This window comes from Eleutherodactylus coqui, chromosome 2 (assembly GCF_035609145.1).
Source record: "Eleutherodactylus coqui strain aEleCoq1 chromosome 2, aEleCoq1.hap1, whole genome shotgun sequence".
In the NCBI taxonomy this organism is placed as follows: Eukaryota; Metazoa; Chordata; class Amphibia; order Anura; family Eleutherodactylidae; genus Eleutherodactylus; species Eleutherodactylus coqui.
This window is the reverse complement of record NC_089838.1, coordinates 313,660,739-313,685,091: the sequence shown is the minus strand read 5'-3', so window position 1 is coordinate 313,685,091 and position 24,353 is coordinate 313,660,739. Positions and strand designations below refer to the sequence as shown.

The 24,353-nt window shown below is 46.5% G+C and overlaps 1 protein-coding gene across 1 annotated transcript in view; it reads left to right on the top strand.

The window, feature by feature from the left end:
- Positions 1 to 2,594: 2,594 nt before the first annotated feature.
- The window catches only part of KRI1 (KRI1 homolog), a 27,269-nt gene continuing 5,510 nt past the window's right edge, over positions 2,595 to 24,353 (top strand). Inside the window, exons 1-14 of the mRNA XM_066593585.1 lie at positions 2,595 to 2,698; positions 6,526 to 6,593; positions 7,787 to 7,892; positions 9,966 to 10,056; positions 10,153 to 10,207; positions 10,553 to 10,602; positions 11,752 to 11,848; positions 12,141 to 12,218; positions 13,795 to 13,928; positions 16,885 to 17,011; positions 17,929 to 18,024; positions 21,715 to 21,885; positions 22,001 to 22,076; positions 23,071 to 23,186. Coding sequence (XP_066449682.1) covers positions 2,623 to 2,698; positions 6,526 to 6,593; positions 7,787 to 7,892; positions 9,966 to 10,056; positions 10,153 to 10,207; positions 10,553 to 10,602; positions 11,752 to 11,848; positions 12,141 to 12,218; positions 13,795 to 13,928; positions 16,885 to 17,011; positions 17,929 to 18,024; positions 21,715 to 21,885; positions 22,001 to 22,076; positions 23,071 to 23,186 — 1,341 coding nt within the window. The 5' untranslated portion in view covers positions 2,595 to 2,622. The remainder of the gene's footprint in view (positions 2,699 to 6,525; positions 6,594 to 7,786; positions 7,893 to 9,965; positions 10,057 to 10,152; positions 10,208 to 10,552; positions 10,603 to 11,751; positions 11,849 to 12,140; positions 12,219 to 13,794; positions 13,929 to 16,884; positions 17,012 to 17,928; positions 18,025 to 21,714; positions 21,886 to 22,000; positions 22,077 to 23,070; positions 23,187 to 24,353) is intronic.

Genomic DNA, 24,353 nt, shown 5'->3' with positions numbered 1-24,353 from the left:
TATGCTTCTCTTAATACATCCCAGAATTGTGTTGACCTTTTTTGCTGCGGTATCACGTTGTTGACTCATGTTCAGTCTATGATCTTTTTCACATGTGCTGCTGTTTAGCCCAATTCCTCCCATTCTGTATGTGCCTTTTTCATTTTTCTTGCCCAGATGTAGGACTTTGCATTTCTCCTTGTTAAACACCGTTCTGTTAGTCGCCGCCCACTGTACAAGCTTTTTTAGATCTTTTTGAATACTTTCTCTCTCTCAACGAGCATTTCATAATCGGGCTAAATTAACACAGGCGAGCGCGATATTAGGCTGAGAAACTCAATATCGTGCTTGCCAACGTGCATTTTTCACGGTGTCTGTGAAATCGTAATCATCAAAGGATCCCAAGTGTCTACCATTGATTTCAATGGGAAACATCACATGGCATGGAATTTGAGCGCCAGGCTGTGGCTTTTAAGGCCCTTTGGAGAACAAGGGGCGAGGCGTTTCCCAAAGCAATGAGAGGACTCTGCGATCCTCTGCAGCAGCTGTAACAACTGCTCTGGGGATTCCCTTCATCCTCACAGTGAGACGATCCACGGGGCTTTCACATGGTGGCGAGTGTGATATGGGGGTCGGGAATCACAGCCTGAGGCTGCATTCACACGAACGTATATCGGCTCGGTTTTCACGCCGAGCCGATATACGTCCTCCTCGTGTGCAGGGGGGGAGGATAGAAGAGCCCAGGAGCAGGAACTGAGCTCCCGCCCCTCTGCACTATTTGCAATGGGGAGAGGCGGGGCTAATTCGCGGACCTTAGCCCCGCCTCCTCTCATTGCAAATAGTGCAGAGGGGCGGAGAGGGGGCGGGAGCCTCAGTTCCTGCCCCTGGCTCTTCCATCCCCCCCCCCCCCCCCTGCACACGAGGTGGACGTATATCGGCTAAGCATGAAAACCAAGCCGATATACGTTCGTGTGAACGCACCCTGATAGCGCCCTCGCCCGTGTCTGGCTAGCCTTAGGCTGCTCTCATACAGCCCGCTTTTTACACGATTAGCGCGGCGTTTGAAACTTGGCACTTATCGCGGTACAATGCCGTGATTTCAATGGGGCTTCGCCGACCTGCTGTCGAATGCGGTGTTTCAAACTCTGTAATTTTTGAGGGCTGTCTGCTCTGTTTTCGCGTTTTTTAACGCACCTCATCACCCATCACAACGATGCGGCGCATTAATAAGCGCTGTCAGACGCTGTGCAATGTTACCAAAGGCCACTGAAAATCACAGAAAATGCGATATCGAATACGGTGTTTTGTGAACGCATGTGTGAGTGCGGCCACGTATACGGCACAAAGCCGTGACGCCCTCAAAGACACAGAGCAGACACGGCGGGAGATGTCACATTAGCGCATGTCTTTGCCAATATGCAGGCGCCATTTTCAGCAGATGCTTTGGGCAACATACAAGCCGTACAACGCACGTGCGATACACGGTGAAAACACAGTCGTGGACGCGAGCCGATACACAGAAAACCTGCGTTTTTGCTGCGCATAAAATCAATAGCTGGCTGAAATACGGTTACGCCCGGATGAGCCCGCAGATTATGTGCGGATTTTTCATGTGCGTAAAATACGCGGTACGCACGCAAAATACTTATTTTAGATCCCCGCAGCCTAATACACTCCAGAAGCCAATAGGCTTTTGGCGCTGCGTATTATGTACGTGAAAAAACCACTGGAGCACAGATGCCATTAGCGCTTATTCACGCGGCCATATTTGCGCACAATATGCAGAGAATGGAACCCATTCGTTCACGTGCGCAGATTTTACAAGTGCACTACATTGGCACAAAAAATTGGCGCAGCGTGCTCCCTTCCTGCGCACAAAATAGCACATATTGAACTAAACTTTTTTGCCCATTTTTAATGAAGGGTGGGGTGTTTCTGCGTATGCAAAAACTACAATAAAACACGCATTTCTGCGCGTAAATACGCAATCCGTAAAAACAGCACAAATGTGCTAGTAACTACGCATTCGCCGTGTGACCCCGGGCCTAGGGTGTGATCACAGGAGGAAACGGACGTGGAATTGTCTGCAGCAGATGGCACCTAAAAGATTTTGGCGCAGATCTGCATGTAGATTGCGTTCTGTCTTTGGGAAGAGTCCACAGGTGCAATTCCAGCACGTAAACCAGCGCTTCCGCATATTCAGGGAGTGCAGAATTTTGTATGCAGATTTTGCCCAAAGGTTGGGGTCTCCTATGAGAAGTATCAGGGTGTTACACCTGCAGGGGGCGCCTCTCATACAGACTAGCTACAGCTGCTCTATGAATGTGTCTGCGGAGAGCTCCCCCTAGTGGCCGCGCGGTACATTGTAGGGCTACAGAAAACCCACGGACCCACAATCACTGTGAATCAGCCAACCAAAACAAGGAATCGGGTTGCGAATCGAGCAGAAGTCTTGCGGAATATGATATGTACCCGGGCGCCTCACTAGAAGCACTACATTTGCGGGGAGCCACGCCCCCCACCGAGGCCATTGGCTGAGAGCTGGAACGCAAGAGGCCAACTCTGGATTCGCTAGTATTGGAACGCATGACGTAAGCAGTGTGCGTCAGATGGGACGTAACGTGCTTCCGGCTCGGGTTCAGCATGGATGACCTGAGGATAAACCGCAAGTTCGCCGAGCGCTACGACCGGTACCGGGAGAAGGAGGAGCTGCAGCGCTGTAAGTGTCCTTATAGCACATGACTGCCGGCCTGCAGGGACTACAACTCCCAGCGTATGGAATGTTGCTGAGACTTGTAGTCCTGGGGGATGTGCTGGGGTTTGTAGTTCTCCATCAGTAGGGAGTTGTTCTGGGACTTGTAGTTCTCACCTGCCAGCTGCAGTGCCCCATCATACATGATCTTCCCTCTAAATGTGGCGCTCTTATCCTCAGCGCCGGTCACTCTGGGACCTTGCAGACCGGCGGTGGTCCCAGCAGCCCCTCCAGTCAGCTGACTACTTATCCTTTGGCCATGTGATGGCGCCATATGTTGGCACGGCCCAGTCACAGCTGCTCGCACACAGGCCGTGGTTTTCAGCGTTTTTAACCCCTTCCCTCCATATGACGGAAGGGTACGTCCTGGAAGTGGGGTACTTACCGCAACTGGACGTACCCTTACGCCGTGGGGATAGTGTGAGATCATAAGAGATCTTGTGCGATGTAGATCGCGGCATGGGAAGGGTTCACGGAGGGAGCGCTCCCTCTGTGACCTCATCGGGCCCTCGCAAGTTAATCGCAAAGAGCCCGGCTGGTTGCCACGGTAACAGGACACCACCTACAGGCGTCCTGTTTTATCACTGCCTGTGATCGCTGTAATAAGCGATAAGGCATTGCAGGAGAGAAGTCCTGCAATGCCTTTTTATAACGATCGTTAGTGCTGTAGTGTAAGTCCCTCAGAGGGACACAAATGGTGTAAAACAAACAAAAAAGTTATAAAAATGTAAAAAAAAAACACCTATTTTGGGGCTTTTTCTCATATTGGCATTAAAAAAATTCCCACGTATTCGGTAACGCCGTGTCCGTAACGCCGCGTACAATAAATTGAACATGCTTTTTATTCTGCACAGCAAAAAGCGTAAAAAAAAAAATGCTAAAAAAACTGAGGCAAGATGCTAATTTTTAGCATTTTGCCTCCCAAAAAACACAATAAAAAATGTAAAAAGCCGTATGTACGCCAAAATGCTACCAATAAAAACTACAGATCGGCTCACTGAAAATAAGCCCTCCCAGAGCTCCGTCCACGGAAAAATAAAGATATTACAGGACTTTGAATGCAGCGATTTAGGAAAAGAAGATTTCCAAGAAAAGGGTTTTTATTGCAGAAAAGTCGAAAAAACTAAAAAAAAAAAAAGTAAGAATTTTGGTATTGTAACCGTACCGGACCGCAGAAAAAATGTACTCTGTCGTTTATGCTGCATGGTTAACGCTGTGAAAAAAAAATCTGTGGCAGAATTTAAAAAAAATACGATTTAAAAAAAATAATAAAAGTTTTACAATATAGTTAGAGATGAGCGAGCGTACTCGGAAAAGCACTACTCGCTCGAGTAATTGGCTTTATCCGAGTATCGCTGTGCTCGTCCCTGAAGATTCGGGTGCCGGCACGGAGCGGGGAGCTGCAGGGGAGAGCGGGGAGGAACGGAGGTAAGATCTTTCTCTCCCTCTCTCCCGCCCGCTCTCCCCTGCTCCCCGCTGCGACTCACCTGTCAGCCGCAGCGGCACCCGAATCTTCAGGGACGAGCACAGCGATACTCGGATAAAGCAAATTACTCGAGCGAGTAGTGCTTATCCGAGTATGCTCGCTCATCTCTAAATATAGTCTATGTACCAAAAATGGCGCCGATTAAAAACTACAATTCGACACACAAAAAACAAGCCCTCATACGGCCGCGTCGACGGAAAAAAGTTATGGCTTTTGAAAAATGGAGATTAAAATCCGACAAAAATTGTTGCGTCCTTAAGCTCAAAATAGGCCAAGTCATTAAGGGGTTAATGAGCAGCAGATTTTCCAAATTTTTTTTTTCCTTCACTCTTCAAGAGCTGTAAGGCCTCCTTCCCACGAACGGATTTCCGCCGCGTAATTCGCGGCGAAAATCCGCTGCGTTGCCCGCTGCTATTAGGTTCTATTGAACCTAATAGCACAATGCTCACGATGCGTAATTCCAGCGCGGAATTACGCACCGCGATTTCTCCCGTCCTCACCCGCAGCATGCTCTATTTTCTGCGGGTGAGGACGGGCTGTACGCACTGACGGCTTCCATTGCAGTCAATGGAAGCCGTCCGTTCACGCTATCTCCCGCTGTAACCAGCGGGAGATAGCGTGAAAAAACGCTTTCCCGCCCACCGCCGCGCGTCATCTGACGCCAAATGACGCGGCCGGCCGCGTCACGTGACACGGCCGGCCGCGTCACGTGACACGCTCGGTGACGCGGCGGTGGTGGGCGGTGACGGGCGGTGACGCGGCGGTGGTGGGCGGGGAAGCGATTTCACGCTATCTCCCGCAGGTAAGTATAGGGGCTCTGGGGGGCGCCGTGACGGGCTTCACAGCGTAATATTACGCGGCGGACCCCGTCACGCTCGTGGGAAGGAGGCCTAAGTCTTTTTTTTTTTTCTTCCCCGCTACCGTGCCCGTCTGAGGGCTTGTTTTGTGTTTTGCGGGGTTTGTTGTATCTTGTAATGGCGCCATTTATTGTATCATATGAAGTAGTGAAAAATGTTTAACATTTTTTAAGTGGCGGGAACAAAAAAAAAACAGCATAATTGCGCCATTGTTTTTTGGGTTTTGTTTTTTTCCGGTGTTCACATGTCACACATGCCGCATCGTTAGCTTTATTTTGCTCGTTATTACAGATATGGCAAGAACAAATTTTATACAATTTTAATTTTTTTTGTTAGTTTTTAATGTATTACTACTTTTTAAAAATCAATAGGAAGCTGTGGGGGAAGGGATGTTGGGGGTGGGGGGGGGGGGGGCACAAACCCAACCCCCTCCTGGCATATTCTGAGACCCATGACATCTTTTTATTGTTCCTCTCATGCTCCTATTTTTGGTGGGTTGCGCTATAACTTCTATTAGAGCCTTTTTGTGTGGATCTGACTTTTTGCTGACTTTTTATACTATAGATAGATTTTTATAGCAGGCAGCGGTGACCAAAGAAGGTTTTTGAGTATTGTTTTTTTATTTCTCTTACAACATTCACATGGAATAAATAATTCAATTTTATTTATTTTCTAAGTTAGTTCCGAATTTCACGGACGCGGCGATATCAATCCGTTTATTTATTTTAATATTAAAAATGGGAAAACTGGAGATATTTGTACTTTTTAAATGTTTTTAAAAATGTTAATTTTGTATTCTTTTTTTTTTTTTTAAGTTCCCATAGAGTACTTTCACAAGTGATTGCTTTTACAATATACTGCAATACAGAAGTATTGCAGTGCATTTCAGTCCTAGTCCAGTAAGTGCTGCCACGGGGATTTAAGGGGTTGTCCACGACTTTTACTATGGATGACGCGTCCTCAGGAATACTTGATTGGAGAAGGCCTATCTCTCAAGATCCCTGGCAATCAGCTGATCGCTGACGGTGCTGGCGGCGTCCACATTGCAGCAGCCGGGTTGGTACTGAATACAATGGGAGCTGCACCCGTACCAACCTGGGCCGCTGCATTGTTGACACCACCTCCTGCTTCCAGAGCTGTCCATGCTGACAGCAGCTCAGTGATTGGCGATAAGCGGTGGATCTCCGCTGATCAGCTATTGATGATCTACCCTGAGGAGAGGTCATCCATGGTAAGTCTTGTACAACCCATTTAATAAACCGCAATACACGGAGTCTCCACATGAAGTTGGACAGCCATGTGACTCCATTGGCACCCCAAATTTGTTTTCTGGGGGCTGATGGGGTACCAGAGGAGGCCCCTGCCTATAGCTAGCTGGAGCTCCGTGTAGTGGGGGGTCGTCATGGCCTCGATGGAGGAGTCATCAGATTGTTTCTTTGTGTCTTTTGTAGTGAAGGATCGTTATGGTGACAAAGGCGACGATGAGGACAGCGACTCCTCCAGCTCCGAGTCAGACCTGGTGCGTACCGAGCAGAGATGTGCTGCAGTGAGGGGATAGTCTGCATGTTCGTGAACCCAGGAGACATTGGCTGGGACATCAGGACTGCACTGCATTTGTGTTTGTTTTTACTTGTGCTAGATAGAAACAGTCAGCAAGCAGGTTAGGTGGGGATGTATTGTTGGTGCTTTGTGTACATAACATGTCGGTCTGACGGGTTCAGGAACATCTTGAAGGGGTTCTGACACGAATCAGATTTTTATGCTTTAGCAGCCATTGTTCCCTGGTCTGCCTAATGGACACAGGGAGCCCACGATCAATGGCTGCTAAAGCATAAAGATCTTACACTTACCTTGGTTCCTGATGTTGTTGTGCAGCGGGGTCATCTCCCAGCAGGCTCTTCTTCTTCCTCCGACGAGCTGCCCCCCTCCGGGAATCCGCGAATGCGCAGAAGACAGGAGTCAGGACGGGCCGCCTCTCTACTGCGCACGCGCAGCACTCGGGAGTTCAGCCAGGACGGACGGGCCGCCCACAGCAAGCACTGCTTGGGACGTGGCGCCCGTCCGTTCATCTCGGAAGTGGCTGACGGACAGAGCAGGAAGCAGTCGTTTTGACCGCTCCAGCTCTGCTTCTAGAAGCCACAGAAGATGATGCCCGATGGAAGGGACATGCCTGGCGATCGGTCCTGGCCAGGCAAGGTGAGTTAAACTTTTTTCTTTTTCATGTCAGAACCCCTTTAATAACTGTGTAGACGCATCTCTAGCTGAAGATACTGATATGTTTAGGCCCTTTTAGACGGGATGAATGTCGAGCAAACGATGCCCGACACTCGTCCCCGCACATGCTCGCTCCCGTGCTGCACAGGAGCGAGTATCGCTGGCTCACAGTGGGGAGGCTGCAGGAGATTTCTCTACTCCCACTCCCCCGTCCCTCTCCATTCACTTAACTTTAATGCTGCATAAATGATGGACGATCAGCTGATCGTTCAGTGTAGAAAGCAGCTGTTCAGTACTGAACTGCTGCTATGTTATGTCATTGGAGAGGGGCGGGGGAGAGCGAGGAGAGAAATCTCTTGCAGCCTTCCTGCTGTGAGTCAGCGATAGTAGCTGCCTTGCAGCAGCACAAGAGCCAGTATGTACGAGGACGAGTGTCAGGCATGGTTTGCCCAACATTCATCCCGTCTAAATAGACCCTTTGTCTTCTTTGTTCTGCAGGAGATCGACCCCCAGTTGGACAAGGACTTTTATCGTACTCTGTCCCTTCTCAAAAAGAAAGACCCCATCATCTACAAGGAGGATGTTACTTTCTACAAGGAAACTGGTAAGAATATCAGGCCAAGTGTTCTGTGTAGATACGAGCCATCAGCATTACTTGCCACTCTATCTTAATGGGATTTGGATCCTCAATGAAAAATTACTTGGTGCCATTGAGGACCATCCATGTAGTGCACGGGTGCATGCTGCTACTACGGTGCATGGAGGAAGGGGCGTTCACAGGAATTGACTACAATTGCATAAAAAGACATTGTCAATAAGAGGTTAAAGGTTATATTTGTCTGTGTACGTTTAATTTGAATAGAGCTGCACTCACTATTCTGCTGGTGGAGTCACTGTGCACATACATTACTTATCCTGTACTGATCCTGAGTTACATCCTGTATTATACTCCAGAGCTGCACTCACTATTCTGCTGGTGGAGTCACTGTGCACATACATTACTTATCCTGTACTGATCCTGAGTTACATCCTGTACTGTACTCCAGAGCTGCACTCACTATTCTGCTGGTGGAGTCACTGTGTGCATACATTACTTATCCTGTACTGATCCTGAGTTACATCCTGTACTGTACTCCAGAGCTGCACTCACTATTCTGCTGGTGGAGTCACTGTGTACATACATTACTTATCCTGTACTGATCCTGAGTTACAGCCTGTATTCTACTCCAGAGCTGCACTCACTATTCTGCTGGTGGAGTCACTGTGTACATTACTTATCCTGTACTGATCCTGAGTTACATCCTGTATTATACTCCAGAGCTGCACTCACTATTCTGCTGGTGGAGTCACTGTGTACATACTTTACTTATCCTGCACTGCTCCTGAGTTACATCCTGTATTATACTCCAGAGCTGCACTCACTATTCTGCTGGTGGAGTCACTGTGTACATACATTACTTATCCTGTATTATACTCCAGAGCTGCACTCACTATTCTGCTGGTGGAGTCACTGTGTACATACTTTACTTATCCTGCACTGCTCCTGAGTTACATCCTGTATTATACTCCAGAGCTGCACTCACTATTCTGCTGGTGGAGTCACTGTGTACATACTTTACTTATCCTGCACTGCTCCTGAGTTACATCCTGTATTATACTCCAGAGCTGCACTCACTATTCTGCTGGTGGAGTCACTGTGTACATGCATTACTTATCCTGTATTATACTCCAGAGCTGCACTCACTATTCTGCTGGTGGAGTCACTGTGTACATACATTACTTAGCCTGTACTGCTCCTGAGTTACATCGTGTATTGTACTCCAGAGCTGCACTCGCTATTCTGCTGGTGGAGTCACTGTGTACATACATTACGTAGCCTGTACTGCTCCTGAGTTACATCGTGTATTGTACTCCAGAGCTGCACTCGCTATTCTGCTGGTGGAGTCACTGTGTACATACATTACGTAGCCTGTACTGCCCCTGAGTTACATCGTGTATTGCACTCCAGAGCTGCACTCGCTATTCTGCTGGTGGAGTCACTGTGTACATACATTACGTAGCCTGTACTGCTCCTGAGTTACATCGTGTATTGCACTCCAGAGCTGCACTCGCTATTCTGCTGGTGGAGTCACTGTGTACATACATTACTTCTCCTGTATTATACTGCAGAGCTGCACTCACTATTCTGCTGCTGGTAGTCACTGTGTACATACATTACTTCCCCTGTATTATACTCCAGAGCTGCACTCACTATTCTGCTTCTGATAGTTACTGTGTATATACATTACTTATCCTTTACTGATCCTGAGTTACATCCTGTATTATACTGCAGAGCTGCACTCACTATTCTGCTGGTGGAGTCACTGTGTACATACATTACTTATCCTGTACTGATCCTGAGTTACATCCTGTATTATACTGCAGAGCTGCACTCACTATTCTGCTGGTGGAGTCACTGTGTACATACATTACTTATCCTGTACTGATCCTGAGTTACATCCTGTATTATACCCCAGAGCTGCACTCACTATTCTGCTGCTGGTAGTCACTGTGTACATACATTACTTCCCCTGTATTATACTCCAGAGCTGCACTCACTATTCTGCTTCTGATAGTTACTGTGTGTTCCTTGCATGTCTCTGATTTGTAACGTACGTCTGACATTCTGCTTCTTTAGAGCCAGCTGCCCCCAGCCAGAGTAAAGCTTCTAAGGATAAGCCGATGTACCTAAAGGACTATGAGCGGAAAGTCATCCTGGAGAAGGAAGGGTGAGGACGCCACGTGGCGCTGCTCATCTTCTTGGCATTGGGTTATGGCGGGTGGTTGGTTTTGGGGTCGCTCATCTCCATTTTCTTTTCTTGTAGTAAATATGAAGATGAGGAAAGCTCGGATGGAGAAGAGCAGATTGTGCAGGACCAGGTACTGTTGTGTCCGACGGCATCGGCTTCCTTCTCGCTGGAGTGGTGGGCAGGAACATTACCGCAGTCTGAGTGACGGGGGCTCGGGGGCCCGATTCATCTGACCGGCCTGCTTATAGGGGGATGTGCATGTTTATACATACACAGCTTGTTCTTCCAAAACATAAATACCGCAGCGCCACCTTTGTCCGTCCGCCGGCATAGCGGCTCAGCTGCATTCACTGCTACCTGTGCAGAGCTGGGAACTGTTTCTGGAGAAAAGTAGTTGTGTTTTTAAAACCCTTTTACTGAAAGACCTTTTTAATGTATTTTTTAATGTAATAAAAACTGATTTCTTGTTTTCCAGAGAGCGCTATCCCCAACATATATGGAGGAGCAGAGACAGATCCGAGAAAGGTGAGCAATATATAAGACATGGGGTCTGCCGCTCCCACTACAGGGTGATACATGAGGGAGGAGCTGTGTGACATGGGGTCTGCTCCTCCCACCGCTGGGTGATACAGGAGGGAGGAGCTGTGTGACATGGGGTCTGCCCCTCCCACCGCTGGGTGATACAGGAGGGAGGAGCTGTGTGACGTGGGGTCTGCTCCTCCCACTGCAGGGTGATACATGAGGGAGGAGCTGAGTGACGTGGGGTCTGCCCCTCCCACTGCAGGGTGATACATGAGTGAAGAACTGTGTGACGTGGGGTCTGCTATCCCAACGCTGGGTGATACAGGAGGGAGGAGCTGTGTGACGTGGGGTCTGCCCATCCCACTGCTCGGTGATACAGGAGGGAGGAGCTGTGTGACATGGGGTCTGCCCCTCCCACCGCTGAGTGATACAGGAGGGAGGAGCTGTGTGACGTGGGGTCTGCCCATCCCACTGCTCGGTGATACAGGAGGGAGGAGCTGTGTGACGTGGGGTCTGCCCTTCCCACCGCTGGGTGATACAGGAGGGAGGAGCTGTGGGACGTGGGGTCTGCCCTTCCCACCGCTGGGTGATACAGGAGGGAGGAGCTGTGTGACGTGGGGTCTGCCCCTCCCACCGCTGGGTGATACAGGAGGGAGGAGCTGTGTGACGTGGGGTCTGCTATCCCACCGCTGGGTGATACAGGAGGGAGGAGCTGTGTGACGTGGGGTCTGCTATCCCACCGCTGGGTGATACAGGAGGGAGGAGCTGTGTGAGGTGGGGTCTGCCCCTCCCACGGCTGGGTGATAGAGGAGGGAGGAGCTGTGTGAGGTGGGGTTTGCCCCTCCCATGGCTGGGTGATACAGGAGGGAGGAGCTGTGTGAAGTGGGGTTTGCCCCTCCCATGGCTGGGTGATACAGGAGGGGGGAGCTGTGTGAGGTGGGGTCTGCCCCTCCCACCGCTGGGTGATACAGGGGGGAGGAGCTGTGTGACGTGGGGTCTGCCCCTCCCACTGCAGGGTGATACAGGAGGGAGGAGCTGTGTGACGTGGGGTCTGCCCCTCCACAGGGTGATTGACAAAAGGGAGAGGTATGTAACAAGCCCCTCCTACCCGAGTGAAAGTCATACTTTTTTTTTTTCCCTCCAAATCTGCAGTTTCCGTAAGTTTGTTGATGACAGCGACGACGAGGATGAAGAGGCGGAGTCTACAGCAAATCTGCTAACAAGACGAACGAAGACCAAGAAAGAGCAAGTAAGGTCATAGCTGTGAAACAATCGCCTTCTGGGATTCAGTCTCCGATTACTTGGGCTGAGGGGTAAAACTCAAGTGCTAAATCTCATCACCTTGGGCTTAATCTTGGGACTTCAGTACTTGCCATTCTCCCATGGAAGTGGATGATGTTCTTCCTGTGGGTGCAGCTGTGGCGCTGCAGCACTAGGACTCGGGCATGCTGGGGATTGTAGTTCTGCAGCAGTTGTAGACCATGGCTCTAGACAGAGGAGCTGATCTACTCCTCCTAATATTCTCCATGATCATCTCGCAGGAGCAGGAGGAAGATGAATACATCGATTGGCTTAAGGGACAGAAGAATATAGAAAATGAAGATGAAGCAAAGGAAATGGTGAGTAATCTGCCGGGGATGAAGTGGAGGAAGAAGAAGCTGGCTGTATCCCCACATTAAAGGAATTGTCTACTTGCAACCACCGCCTTCCCTGCTAATTGTAGCACAGTAAGTTCTATAGATCGCTCCCAATGGTGAGCAAGATACTTCACCCCTTACTAATGACCCCATTAAAGTGGACTTTAATCCTAAGGGCCGTAAAAACATGCATCCTCCAAGGATTAAAGCTCCTCCATCAGCATGGAGCCCCCCGCCCCCCCCCCGTTATGTGATCGGCGCTATCCAGTTATGTCGACACATGTCAAGTTTCCAAAATTTGGCTCCGTCACTAAGCGCAAACAGGCTTTGTCACTAAAGGGTTAATAGTCCTGCATAAAGGACTTGGCCTGCCACCTCTCCTGAGCCTGTGCAGCAGCATGCGGGCCGTGTACAAACCCCAGCCCGCTGCACGTAGGGGCAGCAATGACATTGATGGCTATAGAATCATCTACAAGAAGTGGCCTGTAGGAGATTGTAACAACCACAGCATACAAGGCATGAAGAAGCTGGATGGTTGCCCCCCCACCCCCCCCAATCACATTAAAGGGGTATTCCGGGCAGCACCCACTCTCAGTGCCAGGATACACCGGGGCCAGTAGTTGATTTCAATGAGGGATGTACCTGCAATTTACAAGCACCTGCCACTACACAGGGGTTGAATACATTACACTGCGTTGTGCAGAAGTTCATACGTTTGTCTCCTATGGGGGCTAAAAAAAAAATTAGTAAAACTTAAGGTTTTAATGAAAAAAAAATTAAGTAAAATATTAAGAATAAAAAATCTAAAATCTACCAGCACTAGGAGGCAGAAACTAAGCAAAGAACGTGTTAGCTTGTCCTACAGGTTATATCCTTCCCCCTCTTCCACCAATAGGGGCTTTTGTAGCCTAGAGGCGGGTTTCTGGTGCTGGGGGGAGGGGCTTCCTACTCTTTCTCCAAACTTTTGGCTTGGCGCCTGAACCCGCCCTCAGGTCCTGTTTGTTCCTCTCTGCTGGGATCAGTTGTGCACCTAAAAACCTCCGGATTCCCGCTCCAGGGTATCATCGGCATCAAAGTAGTATAACATAAAAAAAAAAAATTTTTATTTGATGTCGTAATCTGATTACCTGCAGAATAAAGTTAACGAGTCATTTTTATTGAACCATGAACACCTTAAAAACTAAACCCAAACAACCGTGACGGAATTACATTATATGGTACCATAGCAAAATACAACCCGGCCCACAAGACACAAGCCCTTGGATGGCGGAGAAAACAGAAAGTCGCTCATGAGTGAATCTTGAGTGGCTTGCAGGTTGTACAAGTTCCTAACTAGGGATACAAGTTGGCTCTCCTCCAGAAGGAATAGAACTGTCTTTCTAGTATTGCATGCTCCCCGGAAGGCCTGGTGGCAACACCCGGCAGAGCCGTACGGTTAGTCACAACTCCAAGCCTTCTATTGCCTGGGGATTTTATAGTTTTTCTCCCTATTCAGAAGCCATATTGCCCGTGGGCAGTGCCAGGGGCCTCAGCACTGACAGTGATGTCTTCTCTGTAGGGTTATCTGAAGGAATACTGGAACAATCCTTCTCTGGATGCAGGAGAGAAGTTCTTGAGGGATTATATTCTGAACAAGGAGTACAAGGAAGACGAGTCTGAGGAGGAGGAGGAGGAGGAGGATGATGAAGAATGGTGAGTCTAAGGGAGTGTTCCAACCCTTATAACATATGCATGTTCATAGGTGGGGTCCAACCACTGGATACCCATCAATCACAAGAACACCCCCCCTTCTGCTTGTCCTGCCAGTCAGCAGAGTGGTAAAGGGGAATAGACAATTTGCCCCTTTGTGGGCACTCTCCATTATAGTCAGAGATGTAGCGTCATAGTGATACATGTGACACCAGAGCGCTAATGATTAAAGCTAACTTCTTGTCTATAAGTTCTAATGTCCATATAGATTAAAAGGGTTGTCTGGAAAAACCTACTTCCTGTAATCCGGTCTGGGTTCAGTGGTGCTGGCACCATCACTTCTCTGTTCCAACATCAAATTAGGTATTGGTATAGAGCTTCATCCCCTCCACTTCTGGGGTCAGTGACCTCCTTGCTGGCTGACCCATTTCAATAACTTATAGGGAACCTGTACGTTAGGGGGCTCAAAGGGGAGTCCAGGGAGCTGTATTTCATATTCACCCCACCCTGTTCTAGCTCTGCTTTGCGTGAAGTTGGCATGCTAACAGACTCTTTCTGCGGGCAAATCTCGCATTCATCTCTATAGAACGTAAGCGCAGAAAGAGTTAAGCTGCTGGCGTGTGCCAAAATCACAGGTACACAGTGCTGGAATGGGGCTTCCAATGAATATGAAACGCCACTACCTGGACTACCCAGAACGTCATCTTTGGGCTCCGTAACATAGTTTATGGGGCTCATAGGTGATGGCAGGTTCTCTTTTACGTTACTGAAAGGGGACAATCATCCAGCCCCCTGCAATGATGCCACTGACCCTGGAAGGGCTGAGGACGCTCTACACCATGTGACAAGGAATCGGGACAGAAATTGGTGTGCGGCACCACTGGACGGAGGATGGATTTGGGTAAACATGTTTTTCTGGACAACTCTTTTACTTCAAACTGTTTTTCTTAGCTTTTTTCCTAAGTAGGGTAAGGCGTAGATGCCTGTTATACAGTGATGGAGGTACAGTAGGGTACCAGATCCTTAGCAATCACTTCCAAGTATTATGGTACATACTCCTGCTTCTGAGGATTCAACAAACGTTTATAATATATCTTGCATCTTAATAAAGGAGACCGTTTTGGGAAGAGTTGGGGGGGGGGGGGGGATTGGGGAAGAAGGAAGGCGAGGTATGAAGTCTTGTGACAAGACGGCTATAACAAATATAAACCGAACAGCAAACTTTGTTGGCATGAGTGATTTAGGATTAGTTTTTAGAGTCCCTCTCCTCTATGGCAAGAGTAGCTCCCAGGGGTTTTGTGTAGTGGCTGCACACGCGGGTCCCAGGATCACATCCGTTACAAGACTATCGGGGGGTTTCCTGCCGTTGCTCTCTCTATATACTCAGATGTTAGTTTAAAGGATTCATTAATAGCATCTCCACTCGTCGGGGCAATATGTTAATAAAGCTTTCCCAGCTTTTGAAAAACCTCTGCCCCCGGGTTCCCTTTGCTGATGAAGCCTCCACCCAGTCCATCTGCATGAGAAATGTGAGTTTATCTAAAAAAAGCCTAAAGGGAGGTGGGTTTGTGTCAATCCATGTCTGCAGGATCGTTTTGACCCCGGCCATGGCTACCATATGTAGACGTTATCAACTTCCTGGTGTTCATCTTTGTTCATCTTGGTCTATGTAACCAAAAATCGCCCAGACGGGATTGAGGGGGCAGCCGAGGTCAGATGCGTGGTGGGGAACCCTAGTATCCTGTTCTACAGGGCAGTCCCACAGAGAATGGAGAAGACCCGCCCCCAGCTCCCGACATCGGGGTATATTCCCATTCTGAATCCTCTTTGAGGAGTGATATACGCCCAATGATAGAGATGTAGTCATTTCAACGTAGCGACTCAAAGGGAGGAAGCGCCAATTATACTTAGCCTTCAACAGGCGTTGGATGGTTAATCCGGGAATAGCAGGCATTTAATACTAACTTCCCTTGTCTGCCATTGATGGAATTCTCTGTGGGGCGCGTTGTTGAAAGTTCGGGTTTTTCAGCATTGTTGGGTATATTGAAAAATTGGGGTGCAAGGAGGTTGCTTTCCGCAGTTTTTGCCATGCCTTCCACGCCTCCTCTTGCTAAAGGGAAGGTGCGCGTCTTATTATAGCTGGGCGGAGTCATTACCCGGTTAAAGCTATTATAGTATCAAGTGGGGGGTCCTCAATGAATTTTATTTTTACTGCCCCTGGGGGGGGGGGGGGGGGGGGGGCTTGTATGTATCCAAGTGCATTATATGTCTTTCACACTGATAGTTCACTGCCACTCAATTTGTGGGGGTTTTTTTTGTTTTTTTTAAGTTGAGGGCTCTGTAGTAGAAATGCAGGTGGTGTTAGAACAAAAGACCACTAGATGGCGATAGAGTACAGCGAAGAGTCCTGCTCATAGTCTGGCAGCTATGTATGCACTTCTCCCTCTACACATAGGATCGTGCATCTCCCTCTCTCTGGGCCACTGGTTTTACTTGAGTTAGGTAGGTGAGCAAGAAAAGCAAGATTAGGAGAGGAATGGACAGCTTCACCCCCCCCACACTGGGGTTATTTTACAGTCAGGCGCACTCTTTTTTTCCTTCTCCTCCACCTCCTCTCTCCTCTTTGATCTTCAGCTCCCACAGTAGAGGGGAATCCTTCCTCTCTCTCCCGGTCCAAGATCGCGGCCGCCCATCGGGAGGTATGTGTCAGTGTCTCAGGCTCTTAGGGAGCGTCGGCTCGGTTGTACACACCTGTGGGGTAATGGGAGCCAGTAGTAGCTTCACACCTGCAGGGGCCTCCGCCTTGGTCCCCCGTCCGGAGCGCTGTTCAGAGGGCGCTGTTGGTGTGGCGATTTGAGGACTTGCCTCCTTATTATTACAGTTGAATTGTGTAATAATCAGTAGAATCACATGTGGAAGCGTAGCAAGATGTTGACTATATTCTATACTCTCCCCTCAGCCCCCCAGCATTAGAGGAGGCTCCTTGCGTCTCAGACTCGGAGGATGAGGGTGAACTTTTCTTGAAGAAACAGGAAGATTTTGAGAGAAAATACAATTTTAGATTTGAAGAACCCGATTCAGAGTTGGTAAGTTGTGACTGTGGAAGCCATCTTTCCTCAGCATGGAGAGAAACGCTAAGATGGTGATTTAGGGTGACTACCCACTAGCGTTTTTTTTCCGCTGCAAGTTTGCCGCGTTTTTTTTCCAGATGTCTATGGGGCTTTCTAATGTTAAAATCGCAACGCACCAAAAATGGCAACTAGCGTTTTTGGTGCGTTGCAATTTTAACATTAGAAAGCCCCATAGACATCTGGGGGGGAAAAACGCAGCAAATTCGCAGCGGGGAAAAAAAAGGCTAGTGGGTAGTCAGCCTTAAAGGGGTTTTCCGGTTCAAAACTATTGATGACCCATCCTCGGTCACCAATAGATTGGTGAAGGTCTTCCATCCGGCACCTCTGGTAATTAGCTGATGTGAAGGAGCTATGACTGGCTGGAAGACTTAAAGGCTATGGAAACCTTTTTGTGTGTGTGAAATACATGCACACTTACTTGGTCCCTGCAGAAAAAAATGATGCACTTATCTGTGTTTGTATTGAGTTTTCCATCTCATTTATTTAGAAAGCTTCATACTTGGTTTGCCAGCTCTCCCACGTTTTTGGCTCGGGTGTTCCAGCATTGATCAGCTGGCCTTTTGTCATGATTACACACAAGCTCAGCTCCCCCTCCCCTCTTTCAGAGGCTGTGTAACATAACCATGGCCACTAAATACTACACAGCTATCGCTCCTCGTCCCATTCACTGCTAAGAGCAGAAAATGCACTTGTTGAGATAGGTCATCAGTGTTGTAGGACTGGAAACCCCATTTAAGGTTTCGAATATGGTGACTTGAACAATGGCATTCTCATTCACTTTCATGAATGGGAGAGGGTTGTCACTCTGTTAGTAAGCATTTGTGTCTTCTATAGAACTTTATGACAGTCTGTCTTGTGCATTGTTTATTCAGATCAAGACTTTCCCCAGAACTATTGCACAATCGGTAAGAAGAAAAGATGATCGGAGAAAGACAAAACGAGACGAGAAGAAGGAGAGAAAGAAGAAGGTGAGGACCTACAAACAGAAGTGAGGTGTTCAGTAAGCCTATGTACAAGAATATAACTACTATAATACTGCCCCCTATGTACAAGAATATAACTACTATAATACTGCCTCCTATGTACAAGAATATAACTACTATAATACTGCTCCTATGTACAGGAATATAACTGCTATAATACTGCCCCCTATGTACAAGAATATAACTACTATAATACTGCCCCCTGTGTACAAGAATATAACTACTATAATACTGCCCCTATGTACAAGAATATAACTACTATAATACTGCCCCCTATGTACAAGAATATAACTACTATAATACTGCTCCTATGTACAAGAATATAACTACTATAGTACTGCTCCTATGTACAAGAATATAACTACTATAATACTGCCCCCTATGTACAAGAATATAACTACTATAATACTGCTCCTATGTACAAGAATATAACTACTATAATACTGCTCCTATGTACAAGAATATAACTACTATAATACTGCCCCCTATGTACAAGAATATGATTACTATAATACTGCCCCCTATGTACAAGAATATAACTACTATAATACTGCCTCCTATGTACAGGAATATAACTACTATAATACTGCCGCCTATGTACAGGAATATAACTACTATAATACTGCCCCTGTGTACAAGAATATAACTACCATAATACTGCCCCCTATGTACAAGAATATAACTACTATAATACTGCCCCCTATGTACAGGAATATAACTACTATAATACTGCCCCCTATGTACAGGAATATAACTACTATAATACTGCCCCCTATGTACAAGAATATAACTACTATAATACTGCCCCCTATGTACAGGAATATAACTACTATAATACTGCCCCCTATGTACAGGAATATAACTACTATAATACTGCCCCCTATGTACAAGAATATAACTACTATAATACTGCCCCTATATACAAGAATATAACTACAATAATACTGCCCCCTATGTACAAGAATATAACTACTATAATACTGCCCCCTATGTACAGGAATATAACTACTATAATACTGCCCCCTATGTACCAGAATATAACTACTATAATACTGCCCCCTATGTACAGGAATATAACTACTATAATACTGCCCCTATGTACAAGGATATAACTACTATAATACTGCCCCTATGTACAAGAATATAACTACTATAATACTGCCTCCTATGTACAAGAATATAACTACTATAATACTGCCTCCTATGTACAAGAATATAACTACTATAATACTGCCCCCTATGTACAAGAATATAACTACTATAATACTGCCCCCTATGTACAGGAATATAACTACTATAATACTGCCCCTATGTACAGGAATATAACTACTATAATACTGCCCCTATGTACAGGAATATAACTACTATAATACTGCCTCCTATGTACAAGAATATAACTACTATAATACTGCCCCCTATGTACAGGAATATAACTACTATAATACTGCCCCTATGTACAGGAATATAACTACTATAATACTGCCCCCTATGTACAGGAATATAACTACTATAATACTGCCCCCTATGTACAGGAATATAACTACTATAATACTGCCCTTCTATGTACAAGAATATAACTACTATAATACTGCCCCTATGTACAAGAATATAACTACTATAATACTGCCTCCTATGTACAAGAATATAACTACTATAATACTGCCCCCTATGTACAGGAATATAACTACTATAATACTGCCTCCTATGTACAAGAATATAACTACTATAATACTGCCCCCTATGTACAGGAATATAACTACTATAATACTGCCCCTATGTACAGGAATATAACTACTATAATACTGCCCCTATGTACAGGAATATAACTACTATAATACTGCCTCCTATGTACAAGAATATAACTACTATAATACTGCCCCCTATGTACAGGAATATAACTACTATAATACTGCCCCTATGTACAGGAATATAACTACTATAATACTGCCCCTATGTACAGGAATATAACTACTATAATACTGCCTCCTATGTACAAGAATATAACTACTATAATACTGCCCCCTATGTACAGGAATATAACTACTATAATACTGCCCCTATGTACAGGAATATAACTACTATAATACTGCCCCCTATGTACAAGAATATAACTACTATAATACTGCCCCTATGTACAGGAATATAACTACTATAATACTGCCCCTATGTACAGGAATATAACTACTATAATACTGCCCTTCTATGTACAAGAATATAACTACTATAATACTGCCCCTATGTACAAGAATATAACTACTATAATACTGCCCCCCTATGTACAAGAATATAACTACTATAATACTGCCCCCTATGTACAAGAATATAACTACTATAATACTGCCCCCTATGTACAAGAATATAACTACTATAATACTGCCTCCTATGTACTAGAATATAACTACTATAATACTGCCCCCTATGTACAGGAATATAACTACTATAATACTGCCCCTATGTACAGGAATATAACTACTATAATACTGCCCCCTATGTACAGGAATATAACTACTATAATACTGCCCCTATGTACAGGAATATAACTACTATAATACTGCCCTTCTATGTACAAGAATATAACTACTATAATACTGCCCCTATGTACAAGAATATAACTACTATAATACTGCCTCCTATGTACAAGAATATAACTACTATAATACTGCCCCCTATGTACAGGAATATAACTACTATAATACTGCCTCCTATGTACAAGAATATAACTACTATAATACTGCCCCCTATGTACAGGAATATAACTACTATAATACTGCCCCTATGTACAGGAATATAACTACTATAATACTGCCCCTATGTACAGGAATATAACTACTATAATACTGCCTCCTATGTACAAGAATATAACTACTATAATACTGCCCCCTATGTACAGGAATATAACTACTATAATACTGCCCCTATGTACAGGAATATAACTACTATAATACTGCCCCTATGTACAGGAATATAACTACTATAATACTGCCTCCTATGTACAAGAATATAACTACTATAATACTGCCCCCTATGTACAGGAATATAACTACTATAATACTGCCCCTATGTACAGGAATATAACTACTATAATACTGCCCCCTATGTACAGGAATATAACTACTATAATACTGCCCCTATGTACAGGAATATAACTACTATAATACTGCCCTTCTATGTACAAGAATATAACTACTATAATACTGCCCCTATGTACAAGAATATAACTACTATAATACTGCCCCCCTATGTACAAGAATATAACTACTATAATACTGCCCCCTATGTACAAGAATATAACTACTATAATACTGCCCCCTATGTACAAGAATATAACTACTATAATACTGCCTCCTATGTACTAGAATATAACTACTATAATACTGCCCCTATGTACAAGAATATAACTACTATAATACTGCCTCCTATGTACAAGAATATAACTACTATAATACTGCCCCCTCCCCATCCCTCTGTGTACAAGATTAGAACTGTTGAACCCCCAACTCCAAAAACTAAGTTAGGACGCTGTGCAAAATGTAAAGGGGGAAAAAAATTGCAATTTACCCATCATTGCATTATTTTCCATCTCACACAGCGGCCCTGATCTCTTGGGATTGCGGTTGTATAATACGGCCCTCTGGGCAGGAATATGAGCAGAACTTTATCTGTCTGTTCTTACAGGAAAAAGAGAAGATACAAGAAGAGCTGAAGCAGATGAAGAACCTGAAGCGGAAGGAGTTGCAGGAGAAGCTGCAGAAGCTGCGTGAGCTGACGGGGGAGCAGCGGCTGGGAGTGACGGAGGAGGATTTGATGGCAGATTTTGACCCTGCGAAACACGATGCGATTATGCAGGTAATGACCCGTCCTAAATCCCAGGCTGAGCGGTCGTTAGACCCATGGCTGCCACTACATAGTTCCTCCTGGCAGAGTTGCCGCTGAGTGATATTTGATCGCTTCTCCCTGGCAGAAATGTTTTGGTGATGAATATTACGGTGTAGAAGAGGACCAGAAGCCGCAGTTTGAGGATGACGACGCAGTGGAAGGTGAATATTTCTAACCAGTCTCTCTATAGTTAATTATTCAACTACCATTTCTTCCATTATCTTGTACAGATCCTAAGTCACAGTCAGTATTATATGCCAGAGCTGCATTCAGAATTCTGTGAGCTTCAGAGCTGAAATCTTCCCCAAATTCCCTGCTAGTTCAGTGAGCTTGGTTTAGAAAATCACATTCTAGGAACTATATAATGCAATGGGCCATTCCCTGTTTCCAGTTACAGCTGGCAGAATTGTGAATGCAGCTCTGAGGTATACTACAAGCTGCAATGCAGGATGAGTGCACAAAGTCAAATAAACTGAAGATCTGTCTTTGTTGATATAAACACTGAATGGCCACTTTATTAGAGACCACCCCCCTCCCCCATCTTGTATAGTGTTGGACCTCCTTTTGGCTTTCAGAAGCTGCACCAAATCATCATGGCGTCCATCCACACGTGTCTGAGGACCCAGGGTGTGCCAAGAAAACCTTCTCCTCTACCACCCTGAACTGTTGACACTTGGCAGGAATAGTTCATTGATTCTTGTTGCTTGTGACAAACTTCCCTCGATCACACTATTCTCTGTATACTCTCCACCCCGCTGCAATGTAAAACCCACATGGTTGGCAGTGACGACCTGGCTAGTCTAGCACCGATGACCGGCCTCGTTGGAAGTCGCTCAGATCGCTGGATTCTCCCATCTAATGTGGATTCACACTGAAACGGATCGACGGAAAACTTGTTACATGATTTTATGCTGCAGTCCGGGGTCACGGGGGGAATCTCCATACAGGGAAGCCCCAAACATGATAGGGATAGGGACAGGGGCTCTAATAAAATGGTCCGTCAGCGTACATCTACACCATCATAAAGTAGATAAGGTCTTCTGATGACAACTGATTGTGAATTCCCCGTCGCCTGCCCCAGCACATCGGTAAACCTTTGTGTAGCTTCTGTAGTTCTTGGTGTTGAGCACAGTGTCACTTATGTTTCCCTCACAGAGGACTGGAATTGGGATAACTGGACAGGAGAGGAACAGCAAGGAGACGGTGCCAATATGGAGGTCGGAGACGGGGAGGAGGATTCCGCGTTTCATTGCGATGACCCAAACTTTGTGGTAACCCTTCTATTTTGAGTTTATTTGCCGTTCGAGGTTCTCTCACAACAGCCCATACTGGTAATGTAGCTCTGGCCATGTCCCGAGGTGTGGGGCAGCGGAGGAAGCGCATGCTCGCCCACACGGTCATGGATTGGTCATCCCTGGTGGTCCTATTGAAGCGGATGGTAGTGGAGGTGCGCATGCGCAGTCTTCTCTGCCACATTTAAGCACTTCAGGCTGTCACCTGGCCCTCACTTATCCCAAAACCTGGGGTTTTATTCCTCCTCTTTTCCTCACTGGGGGCTCACTGCATTCCCCGCAAAGAGGAGGATCTTGTGCATGCACGGCGCCGCTTCAGCCATCCATGCACTTGGCTATTTCCGTCAGCCCCACTGAAATGAATGGAGCAAAAGCTGTTTGTGTAACCGCTGCTACATTCAGTCTGACATTACTGCAGGGGGTGCTTGGAGCCTTTATTGACAGAAGAGGGGACCCTGTTCTCATAACTAGTGGGGGTCTCGGCTATGAATCCCCACCGATCAGACTCTTATCACCTATTCTGTGGATAGTATAGATGAGCGAGTATACTCGCTAAGGGCAATTGCTCGAGCGAGCATTGCCTTTAGCAAGTATCTCCCTCGCTCGAGACCGCAGGTTCGGGTGCCGGCAGCGGGCACGGAGCTGCAGGGGAGAGCGGGGCGGAACGGAGGGGAGATCTCTCTCTCTCCCTCTCTCCCCCCCCCCAGCTCCCTCCTGCTGACAGCCTCGCCAGCACCCGAACCTGCAGTCTCGAGCGGGGGAGATACTCGCTAAAGGCAATGCTCGCTCGAGCAATTGCCTTTAGCGAGGATACTCGCTCATCTATAGTGGATAGGTGTTAAAAGTTTACAGGGTCATTCCACTACTTAAATCTGCTTCACAACCCCTCTGTCCTTCTTGGTTCATGCTGAACATGTGACTGCTGCAGCCAATCATTGGCTGTAGAAAGTCACTGCTGTGACCAGTGATTGGCTACAGAGGTCACATGTCCAGGTCCGCAACAACCAGGAAGGACAGAGGGGTTGTGAAGCTATTTTAATTAGTGCGAAAACCCCTTCTAAGCTCTGGTGTTTGGTTGATTCTGGGCCACCGCGTAGGACTTACTGTGTGTTTGAATGAGATTCGTCATTCCAGGTCTTACTATAG